The following is a 19,916-nucleotide window of genomic DNA, read 5'->3' on the forward strand; positions in this document are numbered from 1 at the left end:
TGTGCTGGGTTTGAATCTTAAAGTCCGTCAGGCGTTCGCCAGTCAGCCTTTGTTCCCACGTGGGCCCAATCTGGCGTGGCGCGCTGCCAACGCGCGTTCTGTTCTTTCTGTTTCAGCTCAGGCTCGGTCGGCGAGGTCTCTGAGAGGAAAAGCCTCTTTTTGTGTGCACAGTTCATTGTGTTGCCTGAGCTCCACCTTGACAGCTTTAGCTCCTCCTGCGTCCGTTTAGTCTCTGACTGTCTGTCTGTCTGTGTGTTGTCTCCTTGTCCTCCAGGGACCTCAAGGACCCCAGGGCCCAGTTGGTTTCCCTGGACCAAAAGGCCCCCCTGTAAGTATCGCACACCTACCATGCATGGAAGCCTTGTCCAAGACATTGATTGATTGATTGATTGATTGATTGATTTTTATTGACAAATAGTATGATAAAAGAATAGCACAAAAGCACTTTTCGACATGCAGTCATTGCATGACAGAGGGCTTAATTCCATTGTGGTCCTCTTCAACAAAGAAACAGTTTGCAGTTTACAGTTTAGGCATTTAGCAGACGCTCTTAATCCAGAGCGACTTACAATAAGCAGGTAATAAATACATAATTACAATAACAAAGGTAATACATCAATACAATAAGAAAGGTACTAGAATGTATGCGCGTGACATCACTGTTGCTGGAAGTTATGTGGGAACGCCTACTGAGTGGCAAAAATCTAATTTCTGCCTTTGTCAGCCCATACATCCAAACAGAAAAGACCTATCTGATTGTATTAAACAAAGTTAAATTCACCAACATTGCAGCTGTGCTGAAAGCTTGAATTATCCTCTTTCTATATCTGCACGTTTTTGTTTCATAAAAATCCAGCATAGGCATGTTATGAGCTACTTTCTGTCAAGGCATTCTGTGCAGGCGAGTATTTTTCCAAGTGTCAGAGTTTGGAAGCGCTCGTTTTCAACAACACAACATCCTGCTGCCTCCTGCATTATGTGCAATTTAGAAACAGGTGGTATGCAGGACCGTTGAGTGATTTGCAACTAGCACTTCCAAACTCCAACGCTTCAAGCTGCTCAATGTTTTGCCACTCAGTCTAGATTAGTGGGGCCCAGTGGAGGTGCATACCCTCTATACATCAATACATTAAGAAAGGTAATACGTCAATACATCAACATCAATACATCAACATCAATACATCAGTTGCATAGACATATCAATCTAGAAAAAAATTATGTGGTAGAGCAAGCACCTAATCAGTAAAAAAAAAAAACTCAAACAAACACCAAACAGCATAACAAACGACAACACAGCAACAATACATCAGACAGATATACATAAGAAACTAGACTCTAATAAATGTGCAGTCAATGTAACTTTACACATTTTTAACCTATAAAATGTGTAGTAAATGCATTTAACCTATTTTAAATAAAGGGCTATGTACCTACACTATAAAGTATAATAGAGTTCACAGTTTATCATATAAAGTGCGTGTACCAGTACACGCACTTTATGTACAAGTGCAGATAATGGCATTTACTACCCATTTGAAACCGTTTGGGTAACTAGCAGCAGCAGGAAAAACGGAATTTGTGAAAAGAAATTATTATGTATATAATTTGACTAAAAGGTTTTAGATTGTGAAGGTATATTTCTTCAGTCATAAATAATACCTCTGCTGTCTAAAGTGTATGACTTAATAATTGTATGGGTTCAGAGGGTTCGTGGGATGCTGTAATAGTGGGCTGAAATATATCTATTTCCTGTGCAGGGATCATTAGTCGGAACAGTTTATTGAAGCAGCACACATTCTCTCATCCTCCAGTGTAGCAGAGATATGAGTGGTATTTTCCATGTATCAATTCATTTCATAGCTCGTTCAAAATTCCTGGCCAGCAATGTAGTTTATCCGAACAAAAACATCCTTTTTTGTGTGTGAAATATATTATGTAAGTCCAATCATGTTTTGCTATCTATCTTATATTAACTCATTTACTGCCATTACAACATTTCCGACTTTTAATGTGGGCGCGTGCGTGTCCATCGTGCAAGACGATGCACCTCATGTTAATCCATGGCACCATTGCTGCACTAGCCAGCTAGTCACGTAACAAGGAAGTGAACGCAGCAGGCAGTAGCACAAAGAAATGTGTTGTCCCGCACCCCAAAAAAGCACATCTGTTTCCGTTTCCGGTCCCAAACCTGAAGTATGCAATATTTTTGATTGTTTTGAATTAAATCGAATTAATCTAATAGCTCGGGAAACTCGGGCGTGGCGGCCTGGTACAACGGGAATAACTCCGGACATGCGGTAAATGAGCTAGCAGTAAATACTAAACGTGTCTAATAATTGCATCTTTAGTTTTGTTTTGTTTTTCTTTTCTTTTCTTTTTTTCTTTTTTACCTTTACTTAACTAGTACAAAACACAAGACAAAAGTCTCCTTTACCACATTGAACTGGACAAGAGGCAGCGATATTACAAAGCTAAACCAGAAAGACAAATACAAGGGCAATACAACTGACAACCACATAACATCATCGGTAAATCACACGACAGCCTAGAGAGCTCAAGGAGAATGAATCAAATAAAAACATTTAAAGGAACAAATCAAAAAAGAAACCAATATTATGGTTACACAACAAAGCAGGAGCAGTTGCTGGTAATTACGTCCATGGTAATCCCTTTAAAAACTTCTTAGAGGAATCAATAAAGCCAATTAAATTCTGGTCGGCAGATCTTTCCACGACCAAGGCCCCAAAAAGGATTTTTTTTTAAATGCCCCTTGGCAATTACATTACATTTTATACATGCCTTTTTCGAGGGTCCACCCTAGTGGCTCCCTGGAGCTATTTCAAAAATGTATTAAGGGAAAAAGATATGGGGAAAAATATATATTTGTTTGTTTTAATATGGTTTCTGTAGGAGGACAAACATGACACAAACATTCTTAACGCTTTCCAATGCTGTAAAAATGTGTAGAATAAATATTAAATGTAATGCTCATTATGTATTTGTAGCCTACTTAGTCATTTTGACAGTAGGCTAATATAGCTAATATAGACTTTTAATATATTGTCACTGTCGGGCAGAAACCTTGTATCTCCAAGTTTCAAATAGTTTCAAATTTGTACGTTTTTCTTTCGCAAAGTAAAGCCCTGCTTCATCATACAAGACTGACGCACAAAAGTAGTGAAAACAGCAGATCTACAAGCACACAACACCTCGCGGTGCGAGGCGTTGTGTGCTCGTAGATCGGCTGTTTTCACTAGTTTAGTTCATTTTGTAAATGATAAATACAAAACGAAGTTTTGGACATACAAGGTTTCCACCCGACAACGACGATATATAAGGCTTTTATACTTTTTTGCTCCAGACAGATTTGTTTTTAGTTTCTTTGGTCCAATATGGCTCTTTTAACATTTTGGGTTGCCGACCCCTGTACTAGGGTATAAACGAGCAAACGGGATGACGGAACAAAGTACTTGTTGGAGCCAAAATACAATTGTTTATTTTTGTTTATTATTTTTATGCATCACAGAGGTGTAGCATCATTGTTACCATGGTAACCGCCACAGGGGGTGGGTACTGCCACAGGGGGTGGCTACATTTATACTTGGCAATGGCCTTGGCAACTCAGGTGTGCAAAGGGGAAAACGCCAAACAGTTTTAGACCGTGTCGTGTGTCGCCACGCAGGTTTTGTTGGCTTTCAATACATTTTTTGGATCACTGTATGTCTTAACTTTATGCAAAATAAAAGGATTGAAATATCCAAACTGAGACAACTTTTTGGACATTGAATTTCATAACGCACGCGTCCTACTAAGGCAACCCGATGCCCCTCGCTGTATAGGTCTACAGGTAAAGGCTTCTACAGTACTGATCGTCTGTATATCTCTGTCTCAATCTCCCCAGGGACCACCTGGAAAGGACGGGCTGCCCGGGCACCCTGGCCAGCGTGGAGAAACGGTGAGTGCCGGCGGTCTTGCCCGATGCTTAGAGCTGTCAACCGCCTGGGTGCTTCCGGCCAGTCGGCTCGGCCAGTCACTTCCTGCCGGGAGTGGAAGCATAAGTCCTCAAGCCCTCTGGGTTTGGGGTGGGAAACCTCCTCCATGGCCTCATTTTTCACTCCTGGACGGATGTGACTCGACAAGTCGGCGCGCTTTGACATGCAGCCCATAGCCCAGGAGGATGACACCTCAGTGGTTTAGCACAGTGGTTCTCAACCTGTGGGTCGGGACCCCCAGGGGGGGGCCCCAAATTATTTCGGGGGGGTCCCCAGATGTTTAACTTAATGTGCAACATTGTTTTCTCACTCAACAATAAACGAACCAACATAAAGTTTAAGCGTAAAGAGGTTATATACGCATTTCTAAAGTGACAATTTAGGTACTTTTTAATTTGGTCAAATTGTCGATAGTAGAAATTGTGAAAATAGCAGAAATTGTGAAAATAGCAGATCTACATCCTCACAACGCCTCGCAATGTAGATCTGCTATTTTCACAATAGAACCGAGTTATACAAAATGTAATGCCTCAACTCTTAGTGCTCGCCAGGGTGGGGGGGGTCCACCGTTCAAATATGATTATTTTGGGGGTCACGGCCTGAAAGGTTTGAGAACCACTGGTTTAGCAAAGCACGAGTTTTCCAAGGCTCCAGGGATGTAAAAAAGAAATAAAAATCAAACTTGCGAATCAACATTAAAACCACAAAAGGTATTTCTTAACCACGTACTTAGCTGACAATAGCCAATCCAAATGATCTGGAACAATCTACGATGATCCAATGCATTGTGAGCTGGTGTTTCTTTGCTATTTTCTAAAAGTTTGAAGAAGAAAAAAGAAAGTGTTATCTGATTTCAATCCAACAAGAATCGCTTTGACATGTTAATGGCTCTCGGTCTGAACTACTCACTGCCAGGTACCTGTTTCCAATTAGCCTGCTTCGACGCATTTAACCCATTTAGGCCTACGATTATTGACTGCTTTAACTATTGAAAAATAGCAGATATACAAGCTCACAGCGCGGCACCGAGTGCCGCGCTGCGAGCTTGTAGATCTGCTATTTTTGAAAAATCATGATATTTCTTTACAAGTCTTTGAATATATCTATTTAAAAGCGAACATTTGTAACTCAAATATTTGCTTCTGGGTGGTCCCTGGAACATCATATTTTGAGATGGGGGTCCGCGGCCAAATACCTGTAATTTTGGGGGTCCTTGACATGAAAAAGTTTGAGAACAACATGATTTAGAGGAAGGATTTAGAAGTCGGGTCAAAGATCGGGTCAAAGATATTCAAAGACTTGCACACATTTTCACGGTTTTTCAAAAATAGCAGATCTACAAGCTCGCAGCGCGGCACTCGGTGCCGCGCTGTGAGCTTGTATATCTGCTATTTTTCAATAGTTAAAGCATAAAATAATGGTTAAAGTGGTTAAAATCTAACGCGACTCGGGCACGTTCCAGGTATTTGAGAGTTAACAAACTAGGCTCCTGGGGCAAGGCAATATCCGTTTCACCATCAGAGAGATGCACCTCAATGGAGTCCGCCGTGCTCTTATCTCCCTTGCTCTTGTATACAGATAGAATCATTGGGATTGATTCTCTGTGGTGCCAGAGAGAGGCAGACATCTCCAGTAACGACACATGATGTGCATGCAGGCAAAATCTCTGTTCAAAAGTCTGCTGTTCAAAGCCGGTACTTTAAAGTAATCCTCAAAAAGGACTGCATGCACTCAATCAGAGGCAATGATGATAAAAAAATATATATAAATATATATATAGTTAGATTGGATTCAGTATCCCCAGGGTAATCCTCCAATCCAATCAATACACAAAACAAACTTTGACCTCGGGCCGTCTGCCGAGAAACCTCCACTTCGATCACTCGGTGCTTTGTATGCGCCAATGCACTTGGGTTGACTGGCCTCAAAGGGCGATAAAGACTACTAAAAGTGTGACGGTACATTCCCTCCGTCGTAAAAGCTCCCCTTTACGCCCGCCTCTTTGCCATATATAACATAATAGACTGCACGCGCACACGTTAAGTTAAGCACACACACACACGCGCACACATGTCCGCTGTCCAAGCGGCAACAGTAAAAAGAGCCTTCATTAAGATGCTTATACAGCGCTAGATTTATTAGCTGATGAGCGCGCTCAAGCGCATCCAATATGAGAATTGATTATGGCAGTAAAGTGTTCTAGTGGGGCGTCTCTAGGCCCAGACGCGCTGCCTTCCACTTGGGGAAGAAGTACTAATAAAGATTTGAACCTGCTGTCTCTGAGTGAGCACCGCTGCTACTGTATCACCGGCCTTCGCCCCTGGAATCATAAATACACTACATCTCCATAAATCACAATCAATATAGGCCTCAAGTCCTGAGTCAACTTAAACCCCTTAAAGGAGTGGTTCACCCCCAAAATGACCTTTTTTCTATTGATTACTCACGCCATGGAGACTTGAGTTCAATAATATTTTTTTGTTTTTAGTCGCATTCCTAAGACTACAATGATTACAATAATTTTAGCCCCAATAGAAAAAAAATGTAATTTTGGGGGTGAACTACTCATTTAATTAAGTCGTATGATGGCGTTGTGCTGCAAAATAGCCGTTTCCGATGCATTGTGAGGTTGTAGATTGGTTCGTTTCGACTGGTTCGACACTGGCGTACGATGGAATAAGTTGAGCATTTAGGACAAAGCTATTTTAATTAGTACATTTTCACTTCTTATGCCTCAAATAGGGCAAAAAAAGAATTCGGGATATGATGGCGTTGTGCACCAAAAAATAATCGATCGGCTATTTTCGCCACGTCACTCTGGCGTAAATTGACCATACAGGAAAGGGCTTGATGGCACAGTTTTGGTGTAGGATAAATACATTTGGAGTACCACCGTGGTACTGTACTGCCATTGCGATGAAATGTCTTTAGGGAAGCGAGGATCTAAAAAAAAAAAAAAAGAACAAGCACGCCATCTGTGATCACCTGCTGTATGTGCAAAGTCAGTGTGTTGTCTCCGTTCTGCCCTTGATTGTGTTTGATATGTGTGTTGTGTTAATCAATTGCTTGTGTTAATCTACTGTGTTCATTCACTTTGTGTCTACTTAAAAATACAAGATGTTTGGAACAATGGAAATGAGTTTGGTTCAGATCAGAAGATGGTTGACTCTGAGCTTGCGACATATTCGGCTCGCATTATTATTATTCTTTATCAGAATGTAATGAACACAGCTTTAGTGCTTCGCACCACATCAGGTTAACCTTTGAAGAAAGAAAGTCTTGCTGAGAGATTTTAATCCATTCCAAATTAAATGTCTCCTCAGAGACAAAGGAGCACAGTACATGCTTGTGCTGTACATTTGACAGCAAAGTCTTATTGTGGTTTTGGGGGAAATTCTCCCGGCTTACCTCAAGGCAGACAAACTCACGGCTGGCTTTTTCTTTCTGTCTCTGTGTTTAGTTTGAGGGTATGTTAAATAGTGAGTTCATCCTAGTTCACTTAGTTTTTCACTTTTGGATCAAGTAGGCAGCTCCTTTCAAAAGTAGAGAAATAGACCTTCATAGCTGCAGGTTTTATTACTTTGTAGTACTCATTTGTATGGCGTGCACATGGCTCTGTAGGGGATTGAATCGGGCTGAAACCTAGTAATACAGAGTCATATTTTATAGATATTCATGAAAAGATAGTGCAGGTGCACGCACACCCACACAAATGCCCAGGTGCAGGTCAGGTCAAACAGCCAATCGAACAAAAAGAAAATAGAGTCTGCACACCAGAAGAACAAGCCCTACTTTTCTGTTTATTTCAGTGTCAACGTTTCGATCCGTTCATATCCTCATCAGGACTTTGCCCAGTGCACGGACTCTATATGTTTTTAATACATCCTAGACATATGGTACTGTAGAGCCACACAATTGTCATTGTTATTGTCTTGTTTGTAATTGATCATATTATACGTAAGTACATCAATCCTTACAAGGAGCCTACATTAGCTTTGAGCTGTGTTTCAGAAATGTGCATATCTCGGCATCTGCTGTGGCTGATTGATATCATCTCACTAACTTTCGAGCGGAGCAGCTACTTGATCCTATAGACATCTCTTCAAATACGAGCTAGGCTAAGCTCATCGTTAAGCATACAAAAAAGAAAGACTTCCATGAGTTTGTCTGACTCTGGGTATAAGTAAAAACAGAACAATCCCTATAACATTTCTGAATGAGCTTTTATTAGAGATGCTGTTAACATAATATAACACTATAAAGAGCCATCACAATAGCATGTACAGTACACAATCCATGGTATTGTCCCCAAACAGTTTTCTGCTTTTCGTCACTGTCATTGTCCCACGTGTATTGAATGATGTCAACATGTCTGTGAGGAAACGAAAAGAAAAGCCGGCACCACAGCTCGCCGCTCCACCACATTTTCGTCAGGCTGAAGAGACCAAACACGGTGGAAACGTGTTTGTGCTTTGCACAGTAAATATGGTGGAGCAGCGTAATTTATAAATACTTACCGGTAGTTGCGCTCCAGTGTCGCGCGCGGAAATAGCTGTGAGCTTGTGAGCCTGCTATTTTCAACATGTACCACTGCCATGGAAATATAAATCGGGCTGTTGTGCAGACTTTTCTTTCATTGTTGTCTTTGTAACACATTTTTTTGTCCTGCGCTTCTAAAATGTGCGAAACATTTTATGTGAACTTGTATCATGTCTGCGATGCTCTGTGTGCTTCTGTGTCCTGTAGTGGTTTGTTGTGTGCTTTGCTAACCTTGTTATTACAGCAAAGATCCATGGCTATGTGAGGGTCATGTGATACTTCATCTTACCACTTGGTGGTGAGGTGGTAAGTAAAAGCCAGGTGATAAATGTCTACCTGATGGAGCTTCTTTTTTATTACTCATTATGGCCATTGAAGACAGAACTTTAACCAAACAAAACTTTGGATAATAGGGGATAACGATGCCGTCGGGCAGAAAACCTCTTATCTCCATATTCTAACTTGTTGTGATTTTCGGTAAATGAACGATCCCATACTACAGCGTCACTTAAAGGGCCACTTCACCTCTGGGACAACTAGATCTTATTTTATTGTTGTTTGGGACACAATCAACACAATCCTGAGTTATTTTTTGTATTCAATCTGTGTTTTGAGATATTTTAGTATTTCAGCTGTGCTAGTGATGCATTTTGCATTATATGATGTATTTTGCATCATCATGCTGCATCATATGATGCAAAACGCATCACTAGCACAGCTGAAATACTAAAATATCTCAAAACACAGATTGAACACAAAGAATAACTCAGGATTGTGTTGATTGTGTCCCAAACAACAATAAAATAAGATCTGGTTGTACCAGAGGTGAAGTGGCCCTTTAAAAGCATCAAAAGTAGCAGATCCACAAGCTCATTTTGAGCTTGTAGATCTGCTAAATTGATGCCTTTGAATTTGAATCCTGAAAAGTAACACTTTTGGACATATGAGGTGTCCACCTGACAGAGACTAGTTAGACTAGATGAACTAGTTTTGAATAGGATGCATCAATTTAAAGAATCGTTTTCTTTCTAATCTATCAATTCCTTACTCCGTGACGCCTTGAATTCATGGATAACATTTGTTCCTGTCGCATGCCTTCATGATGAAGGAAGAATCCAAAAACAAACCAAAAAAATCACTTGAAGCAACAGCAAAACTACATCAAAAGAATGTTTTTTTAAAACTCCTACACAGCTCTCGCCTCTCGCAGAATAATCCAGTTGTCTTTTTTCCAGTCACATGCAGAGAACTTCCAATTACACTGCATTTATTTCCTCAAGCGAACACATTTCCTGGATAAACAGTCTCACGCACAAACGAAGCGCACGCCTGGGTGAGCGCACGTTTGTGTTGAAACCCACGCACACGCCCAAGCACGCACCTCGCTCACCCATCAGACTGTTTACACCGCAAGCGGTTTAAATAATAAAGTCATACTGTGATTATATTACACTGTGAGAGCTGTGTGAGGGTTTTGATTACATTTTAAAACGGTCCCATTTTACACTTTTAAAACAATGTCATGTCATTCTTTTATGATAAAATCCTGTCTGGTTATAAAATGTGCCTGGTAGGAATTTCAGTTTGCAATGCCTGGTCTACATAAACAAACAAACAAACATTACAGAAGAATGGGACTGCATGAAGCAGTTTACTTTGTCCTCTTCATTCATACAGTACTGTATGGAAAGGTCTATGTTTAAAACTAGTGCACTCAAGAGTATCTACTCAGATACTTTATCTACTCAGTGTTTAACAATATTTTGAGTCTGGGTTTTGGGCAAATTTGGCGAACAGGCTAGCACAGAGAATTCGATAAGCCACTGTAAATCTGTTGCTGGTGATTTATCAACGATTTAACAAACTAAAATGATGCACTGTTCTAAACATTTTAATATATTACACGTCAATCAAGACTAGTGCAGCACGGACGATAACCATATATTGCAGGGAAACGTAATTCAACAAATGTACAATAATGACTATAACCGTTATACTAAGATCATACTGTACATACAGCACGCCACCTTGCTCTCCATATTAGTGTCTTCCCAGTTGGAATGGTTTTCATCATTATCGTTAATAACGTTACTGATCTTATGTGTTCCTTCACCAGGGATTCCAAGGGAAGAACGGCCCCCCGGGCCCAGGCGGAGTCGTGGGTCCCCAGGTAAGAGGAGTGTATTATTATTAACCCATTTAGTGCTCCAGACATGAAAGGGTTAAAAGTCCAAGCTGCCGGCCGCCTGCTCCGTCCACGGCCAGCCTCTTATTTTGAAGGCCGGAAGTAGTATCGCGCTCACAATTCCTTACTTGACGATGTTTGAGATTTACCCGGAAGTGTTGTCGTCCAAAGCGTAAACAGTAATGGAGGATCGATGCCTTTCAGCTTGTACTATTTTAGCGAGAATCCAATGCCATCCTTGGCATCAAAAGTGTTTTTTTGGAGAAAATGGACATCAAAGATGAGAAAGACCGTTGGCTTCCATGTTAAGGGATCACTATTGTGTGCACGTGGATGCGCGATGATGATGAATTGGCGAGCTCACCCGTGCCAGCACTTTCCAACGGACGGTATGTAGCCCTTGCCAGCTTTACTGTACAGTATATACAGTAAATATCGCGCGTATACTCGGGATCGGCACTATAAATACTCGAGTATATTTCGCGAGTATCCTCAGGATCAGCTACAAATGAGTTAACTATGAAAACCGTCACATCTTGTCCGTAGATCCGTAGACACGTAACGGCTCAATGTCTATAGTCTAATAGCTGTTGTCACATTGTTGACATTGTGACATCACATTGTTGTGACATCACCTCCTCAAAGATCAAACCCTGGATATCCGTGACATCACATTGTGACACATTCAGTCCTTGTCCCTTGTATGCCCATATATGGGCTGATGTACAGTTGTACAAAACCAACATTTTTCAGTAGAACTATACCGATCCAACCAATATGCCCATAAAAGGAGACAAGGACCGAGTGACAGATACTGACATGCATGGACACATGTCTGGGGTCTCGCAGCAAACAGTTGGTTCTACAGACAGGGATCTCCACATGTATCGTTTATTGAGAGTTTTTGAGTAGCCTTTGAACGTCACCTGATCTCGAGTGTCTCTCTGCCTTTGTATCGTTGGACTGCAACTGATTATCATACCATGCTGGTGACCAACTCTAGGGACCCACTGGCGAGACTGGTCCTGTTGGCGAGAGAGGCCACCCTGGACCCCCAGGCCCACCTGGAGAGCAGGGTCTTCCTGGTGCCGCTGGCAAGGAGGGAGCAAAGGTGAGTACATTTAGCTCTCGTGGCCTCCTTATGAGCCTATCTCCTATTTCTAATGACTATACTAGTCATTAAGCTACTAATATAGACTGACGGAATTAAAGCGGGTCATGTTTGGAATTGTAACAGCTGAAATCAATAAGTATTCCGATATTAACCTGTGGGCCGCATTAGGTGAAGGTGGGGGCCGCATGTGGCCCCCGGGCCGCCAGTTGCCCATGTGTGCCCTAGAGAATATTCTGCAGCTGAGCAATCAGCACAGACTTCACACCCATCCCATCACCCAGGGCAAATAAAGGCTGGTGAATATATACCGGTGCAGTACATACTAGAAGAGTGTGCAGAAAAACACAAACATATAGATACAAACAATAAAAACACAACTACTACATAAAATACACAAATGCAATAAAATACAATATAAAATATATTCCCATAACAGCAACTGTAATCATGGGCTGAGCCTGTTAGGCATTGGATGGTAGTTGGATGGAGTTTCTAAAATGTTCTTGAGTAGAGTCATTGTACTGATTTTTTTTTTTTTAACAATATATTTATTGAGTTTTCTTTTTTTTTTTACAGAGAACATCAAACATATTTTTTACAAACATAAAACAAAAACAAAAACAATCCCGTAACAAAACCACAACACAATATAAAGAAAAACAACACAATTACAAAAAAAAAACAATAATAACAATTTACATATTTTCTTTTGACATACAGAGCACACATACCAACAACACCCAGATTCCCATGCCACAAGGCCGTATAATTGGCTGCAGAGGGAAAACGTCTACCCCACTCACGGTTCCTCCATCAAATGCGAAAGATCGTTGCCCTTGACATAATGAATAAAATTCCCCCATATTTTCTCAAATGTAAACCTGATTCTTAAGTAAATACTGAATGTAAATAACTGAACTGGTTGAATACAACTGTCGAAGTATAGCAACAAATTCCCTCTAAAAACCAAAAGCCTATGAACATCAAAACTATAATTACTATCATCCATCCATGGCTTACAGCATAGTTCAGACAGTAGCAGGTTTACCGGTGTCCTTGCACATTGGCTGAGTTTCGAGGAGTGGCTAGTTGAATTCCCTTCCTGGTCGGCCATCGGACATCCATTAAGTGGAGACACCGGCCATTTTGTAGAAGGATTGGGCTTTATTCAAACCCCTACCCCAAAACTCCCTAGACTACTCGGTGTCCCAGCTCTCTCTGTCTGCTCCCACCATCATTTTCTCTCCATCTTCCCAAAGCAGACAGTTTAACCCATTTAGGCCTAGGATTATTGACTGCTTTAACTATTGAAAAATAGCAGATATACAAGCTCACAGCGCGGCACCGAGTGCCGCGCTGCGAGCTTGTAGATCTGCTATTTTTGAAAAATCATGATTTTTTTTTGCAAGTCTTTGAATATATCTACTTAAAAGCGAACATTTGTAACTCAAATATTTGCTTCTGGGTGGTCCCTGGAACAACATATTTTGAGATGGGGGTCCGTGGCCAAATAACCTGTAATTTTGGGGGTCCTTGACATGAAAAGGTTTTAGAACAGCGTGATTTAGAGGAAGGATTTAGAAGTCGTGTCAAAGATCGGGTCAAAGATATTCAAAGACTTGCGTTCATTTTCACGATAAAAAAAAAAATAGCAGATCTACAAGCTCGCAGCGTGTGAGCTGTGAGCTTGTATATCTGCTATTTTTCTAAAGTTAAAGCATAAAATAATGGTTAAAGTGGTTAAAATCTAACGCGACTCGGGCGCGTTCCAGGTATTTGAGAGTTTAATCAAGTCCATGGGCTAACACCGTGCCCCCTGACACTCTCTCAGCCCCGCGTCCTCTCCTAGTTCGGCCAGGACCCCTACATCAGTATGCCAGACAGGGCACTGCTCCCCCAAGAACCCAAATCTTCAATCCTCTGCCTCCCTGTCTGCAGATAGTCAGCATGCCAAATAAATACAAAAGGAAAAGTACACGGGGGGAAAAAAAGAAAGAAACTTTAAGTAGCTTTTCTTTTTCCTGAAGTAAGCTGTCATCGTGTCTTTTGAAAAAACAAAATGAACAAAGAGCCTTTGGCAGTATTGTTTTCTTGCTGATGGGGTAGGCATTTGAGTTTGAGTGGCAACGGTGCCCCGCCACAGCTGTTATTAGCTGTGTTTGTGTTTGCTCTACAACTACAACTTTTCCCAGCGGTCCTATTGTGAGACACATCAATTGGAGGAAGATATATGGCAGTGTGTTGGGTGGATAAAGCTTGCAGATGGAAAGTGAGATTATTAAAACTTTCCAACCTCATTATAATAGAAGTGAAACTTTTGATGCACTATAGGCGATATTCTACTATTCTGTGAGGTGATGGTCTTGCATTTCGTTTGGGGGCCTGGTTTTACTTCCTAAAACGAGTGTTTTGTAGTAGCCTTTTCATCATACTGGGCCATAGCTTGAGGTTAGAATACCTGCGGTTTTGGATAAAAAGTACGTGGCTTATTATTTCAGAGCATGCGTCACCGTGTTTTTGATTATAGCTGAAAACCTCCGTTATGCAGGGGGCGTGGGGACATGGCTAATGCATCTGCAGATACACGCCTCAGAATAATCGCAGCTAATGGCCCATTAAAATGAGCAGTTTTCTCCCGGTGTGGCTGCAAAGAAGACATTAGCATACATTTGCCGTCTTATTCTTGGAACTTAGAGCACGCATTCATATTACATACGGCATCATTAGGAATGTGCTTCATCATGTGCGTTTGTGTACTTTATAACGGTGGACTTCAAACAGTGTGTGACAAAAGTTGTTAATATGTTTTTGGGAGTGCGCACGATGCACTGATACCGTAAATTAAATTATAATGAATCACATCCTATAGTTGTATATTGTCACTGTCAGGTGAAAACCGCGATTTGAACATGCATACCTGCAATTTTGATGTTTTCGTGTGACTGTTGTATGATCAAGTAGGGCATTCATTTACGAAAAAAACACCAAAAGTTAGAAAATTAAGCTCTACAGCAATATTATTAAAATTGCGATGTGTAATAGTCTCAGCAAACCGTTGGGTCGGGTGGGGAAACCACTACTTTGTTGCAGGATCAAACCTGTGGCTTGTTGTACGGCACATCATCTCTAATGACCGGCGACGTGCACTTGTTTCCCTTTCTGCATCTCATAGGGCGACCCAGGACCCCAGGGAACAGCCGGTAAGGACGGGCCTCCGGGTCTACGCGGATTCCCTGGAGAGAGAGGACTACCCGGTGCCACGGTAAGAAGTGCCCCGTCTTAGTTTTAGTCGACTAAATATCATTACGTTTTTTTAGGCGACTAAATCTACTGTTGATTTAGTCAACTAAAATGTATTTTGGCAGGCCTTGATGGCATCGTAATGACTGATTTTACACTTGGTTGCGTGCTGAAAATAGCAGATCTACAAGCTCGCTGATCGGCTATTTTCAGCAAGCAACACCTGAGAGTAACCAAACATAAGATGACTCTCTTCTCCACTAGTCCCTCCCTAACGTTTTAGTCGAGTTTTTATTTTGTTGACGAAATTGTCAATATATTTAGTCATAGCTTAGTTTTAGTCACCACAGCTTAGTTTTTTGTTTAGTTTTTATTTCGTTTTCGTCAGTGAAAAAAACGCAGTCGACGAACATTTTTCGTCATAGTTTTTAGTCGACGAAATCAACACTGCCCACCTTGCACCTGCACCCTATTCATCAATAGTCTGGGATCACTTCACTTTTCGGGCTTGTAACCAGTCTGGAGCGGAAACCACAAAACGTCATGTTGTAGTACTCAAAGGACTACAATTTGGCCGGAACTATCCACCGGAAACAGTTAACCCAAAATAATTCCCCTGCGCTCAAGGACATACTTTTAGGACCTACCTAATAAACTCCTTGATGCGGAGTAGTTTTGCTTTTGAATTTTGTTTTGGTATATGCATATTTTAGTCCAACTGTTAGCGACTGGCAAGACTACACAAGGCTACTCGAGCATTTTAATAGGGATTGGGGAAACAAACGGAGGGAACCAAATCAAAGCGCCGCCGCTTCTTCCTGTGGTTTCCGCGCTTTAGGCGGAAACCAAGCGGCCTGTTGTGAACGAACACCAGGCTTTCTCTCAGAAAGCCTGGTGGGCGAGGTTAATTCATCAATGGTTCCCCCTCCTGTTGCATGTGTTCGCTGCTAGTGGGAGCTAGGTGACAGAACATGGCCCACCTAACAAATGAACAGGGTCCCAGCAGTGTTCAGACCTATTCACTTCATTAGAGTCACCCATATAGAATTCACTCGCAGCCATCAGACGGGCTAACAGAGGAAATCCAAGGTGACGTGCTACAAATGAACAGGCACGCCTGGGCTTTGCTCCACCACCGCCGACCAGGGGCGTCACACCAAATTCTGGGCCCTGGGTACAAGGATTCACTGCGGGCCCCCCATGAATGTTAACTATTGAAAAATAGCAGATATACAAGCTCACAGCGCGGCACCGAGTGATGCTCAAACCTTTTCATGTGAAGGACCCCCAAAATGATATGAATTTGGCCACGGACCCCCGTCTCAAAATATTTAGTTCCAGGGACCCCCCCCCCCCCCCCCCCCCCGGAAGCAACATTTGAGTTACAAATGTTCACTTAGAAAATACATATTCAAAGATTTGCACACATTTTCACGACTTTTCAAAAATAGCAGATCTACAAGCTTGCAGCGCGGCACTCGGTGCCGCGCTGTGAGCTTGTATATCTGCTATTTTTCAATAGATAAAGTTATTAGGGCCCCTCCACCTTGGGCCCTGGTAACTCAGTCCCACTTTCCTACCCCTTGTGACGCCCCTGCCGCCGACACCACTGTTACGACGTCGCAATGCATCATGGTCCTCCCATTTCTGCAATGGGGGAATTGTGGTTCAGGATTTCATTTATAAAAATCCCCGCTCGGCTCATTTCAAGACCCAACTACTTTTCTTTTCACTTTTTTCTTTTGTTTGGGAGGAGGAGGGGGTGAATAAGTGATTTGTTTGTCTCTGCATGCATTATTTACCCAATGAATTATTGAATAGAAAATGTCAGCAATTAGAGCTGTGTGGCTGGTGGGAACGAATGGACCAATGAAAGGGCCATCGCACTCTGCCTTGCACCTCCAAGGTCAGTCAGCCTCTCGGCAGGCCGGGCTGATTGTTTTTCTGTGGCTGTAATTTACTCCTCCTCACAGCTACACTCGGCAGGGACTCATTACTGAGACCTCCATGTGTGCCCTCGCGGCTCGCCGGGTTACTTGCTCGCACGCACGCAGGCAGGCAGGCAGGCAGGCAGGCAGGCAGGCAGGCAGGCAGGCACACGCGCCCACAGGCATGCATGCAAGTCATGCCCGGTCATGCAAGTGCAAACAAAAACTTGAAATTTTAAGTACAAAGTACATACAAAAACAGGGACGTGCAGAGAATATTAGAGAGGGAAGGGCTGAAATACCTAAAAGGGCCTTTTGGTGAAAATATTGAAAATAGCCGACCTCCAAGCTCACAACGCGTCGCAGCGCGACGCGTTGTGAGCTTGGAGGTCGGCTATTTTCTGTACTTATTCATGGTCTGGAGAGGGCACTTTTTACAGACGGGTAAAAGGGCCTGCCTGTACAAAAATGACAAACGGATAAATAAAGCAGATCTACAAGCGCACCACGTGCCGTGCTGCCCCTAGTTGTGAGCTGGTAGATCGGCTATTTCCGGCGTGCGGCACTGGAGCTCAATCAAGTATAAACGGCTTCATGCCTTCCCAGTATGAGGTCACAGACAGACCTATACGTTATATAGTACACATGATTCCATGCTCACACACGCACACACACATTTTAGATTATTTATCTCAGTGCTCCTATTTTATTGTGCATTTGATGAGAGGGGCCTGGAAGTGGTACTGTATATGAGCCAATACATTATAATAATAAGTCTTCTGCATAGCAGGGGGAGAAAAACAACTAACCTCTCGGCTCACTTAAAAATGGGGTGCCATGATTTTTCACCCCCTAAAACATGATTATCAGCTATTATGATTATACTAGGAGGACATTTTTTCCAAAAAAGTGTACAGAAAGAGTTAAAATTAGGTTTTTATGTGGCCACACCCACCAGTTCATTAAGTATGCCTGGTTGTCATGGTGGGTGGTGACCCGGCTGAAGTTAGCCACACCCACAGTGTTGGGTGAATGGTAAAAGGGGAGGGGTTGATTCTATGATGTAATTATCTGTGTTTTTGGACCGGCACTTTTGACCCACAAGGTGGCAGCCTCCAGGGGAAAAAAAACAAATACAAACGGAATACATAATTGCTCATAACAACCACACCAGGGGGTCTAAGGCTGGACTCACACATATGCGTGAAACATCTTCTCCGTATCGTCTGAGATTGGCCACTGGGGGCGCCGTACTAATGCATTGTCAATGGAAGGTTATTTGGTTTTTTGTCGTTGCCGTGTCTCTAGCTCAACCACAGCCTGTCTTTTAAACACCAAACAACCTTCCATTGACAATGCATTAGTATGGCTCCCCCAGTGGCCATTCTCAGACGATACGGAGAAGATGTTTCACGCATATGTGTGTGGCGCGCCTAATGAAGTACTGTCAACCTCCTAGACACATGAAAACCAGAAAAAGAACAAAACTATGGCACCACCTCTTTAAGTTCTCTTTCTCTCCTCACTCTGCGTCTCTCATTCTTACGCTCCCTTTCCCCTTCTAACTCTCCCTTCTATCCTTCTATGTCTGCTTCTCTCCTTCCAACTCTCCTTCTCTCCTTCTAACCTTAAGACTCATTCTCTTCCCCATCGTTTGTTTCTAATGTTCTCACCTTCCCTAACCGTGCCTTCCTTCCTTTTCAAACTCTCTTTTTCTGGCTCTCCCCGTTCTGACTGACTCCCTCAATAACTCTCTCTTTCCACTCTTTCTCCCTCAATCTTTGCTATGTCTCGATCACGTCCCTCCTCGGTACTCAATAGCTGTCCACGAGGCCAATTTCACGCTGGCACAAAGATATCATTTCGTATAGGACGGGCAATCAGTTAACCGAGGTCTGCTTTTGGACAGTTTCCACGCACACTTTATTGATGCGGGCCAGCGGTTTAAACTGGTAGGCGTCGATAAAGATGTTTTTTTTTTTCTTCTTTTTTTTAAAGAAATCTCGAAAACACTCGCGCCGGGTCTTTAATGCACTCGCGGCAACATTTCCGATGATGTATGGCTCCGAGAGTGAAGCCGATGATGACGGAGGTTGTCGACAGGCGGCCGCGGTCCTAATGGCCTCGTTTGACCCAAATGAAGTGTTTACATGCAGCGGGGTAATGCTGCATGCGCCGCAGCACGAGGCATGCGTCTGATCAGGGGCGTCACACCAAATTCTGGGCCCTGGGTACAAGGATTCACTGAGGGCCCCCCATGAATGTTAACGATTGAAAAATAGCAGATATACAAGCTCACAGTGCGGCACCGAGTGCCGCGCTGCGAGCTTGTAGATCTGCTATTTTTTGAAAAATTGTGAAAATGTGTGCAAGAAACCTATGTTTCCATGTCAGTGGTGCTCAAACCTTTTCATGTCAAGGACCCCCAAGATGATATGTATTTGGCCACGGAACCCCATCTCAAAATATTTCGTTTCAGGGACCCCCCAGAAGCAAAGTTTGAGTTACGAATGTTTGCTTTAAAAACATATAGGCCTATTCAAAGATTTGCACACATTTTCACGACTTTTCAAAAATAGCAGATCTACAAGCTCGCAGCGCGGCACTCGGTGCCGCGCTGTGAGCTTGTATATCTGCTATTTTTCAATAGCTAAAGTTACTAGGGCCCCTCCACCTTGGGCCCTAGTAACTCAGTCCCACTCCCAACCCCCCCCCCCCCCCCCCCCCTTGTGACGCCCCTGCGTCTGATTGATGAAAGCCGTGGCAAAAGTGCATGGTGATGTCTCTAGCGGGGAGCCTTTATCCAACGCATCATACTGGTATTACAAAGTGTGTGCATTTTTGGAGCTGTGTGGAACACAAGCTCCCCTATACGTGGCCGTGTGTGTAGGTATGTGGGTATGTGGGTGGGTCTGTGG

At 42.7% G+C, this 19,916-nt stretch overlaps 1 protein-coding gene across 1 annotated transcript in view; it reads left to right on the forward strand.

Annotated features, from left to right (window-relative positions):
* col11a1a (collagen, type XI, alpha 1a) overlaps positions 1-19,916 on the forward strand; it is a gene marked incomplete at both ends in the record, with an annotated part of 173,011 nt that overhangs the window by 103,446 nt on the left and 49,649 nt on the right. Inside the window, 5 exons of the mRNA XM_080751473.1 lie at positions 275-328; positions 3,902-3,955; positions 10,648-10,701; positions 11,720-11,827; positions 15,003-15,092. Coding sequence (XP_080607599.1) covers positions 275-328; positions 3,902-3,955; positions 10,648-10,701; positions 11,720-11,827; positions 15,003-15,092 — 360 coding nt within the window. The remainder of the gene's footprint in view (positions 1-274; positions 329-3,901; positions 3,956-10,647; positions 10,702-11,719; positions 11,828-15,002; positions 15,093-19,916) is intronic.

The sequence above is a fragment of the Nannobrachium achirus genome, assembly GCF_963921795.1.
Source record: "Nannobrachium achirus genome assembly, chromosome: 21".
Taxonomy (NCBI): Eukaryota; Metazoa; Chordata; class Actinopteri; order Myctophiformes; family Myctophidae; genus Nannobrachium; species Nannobrachium achirus.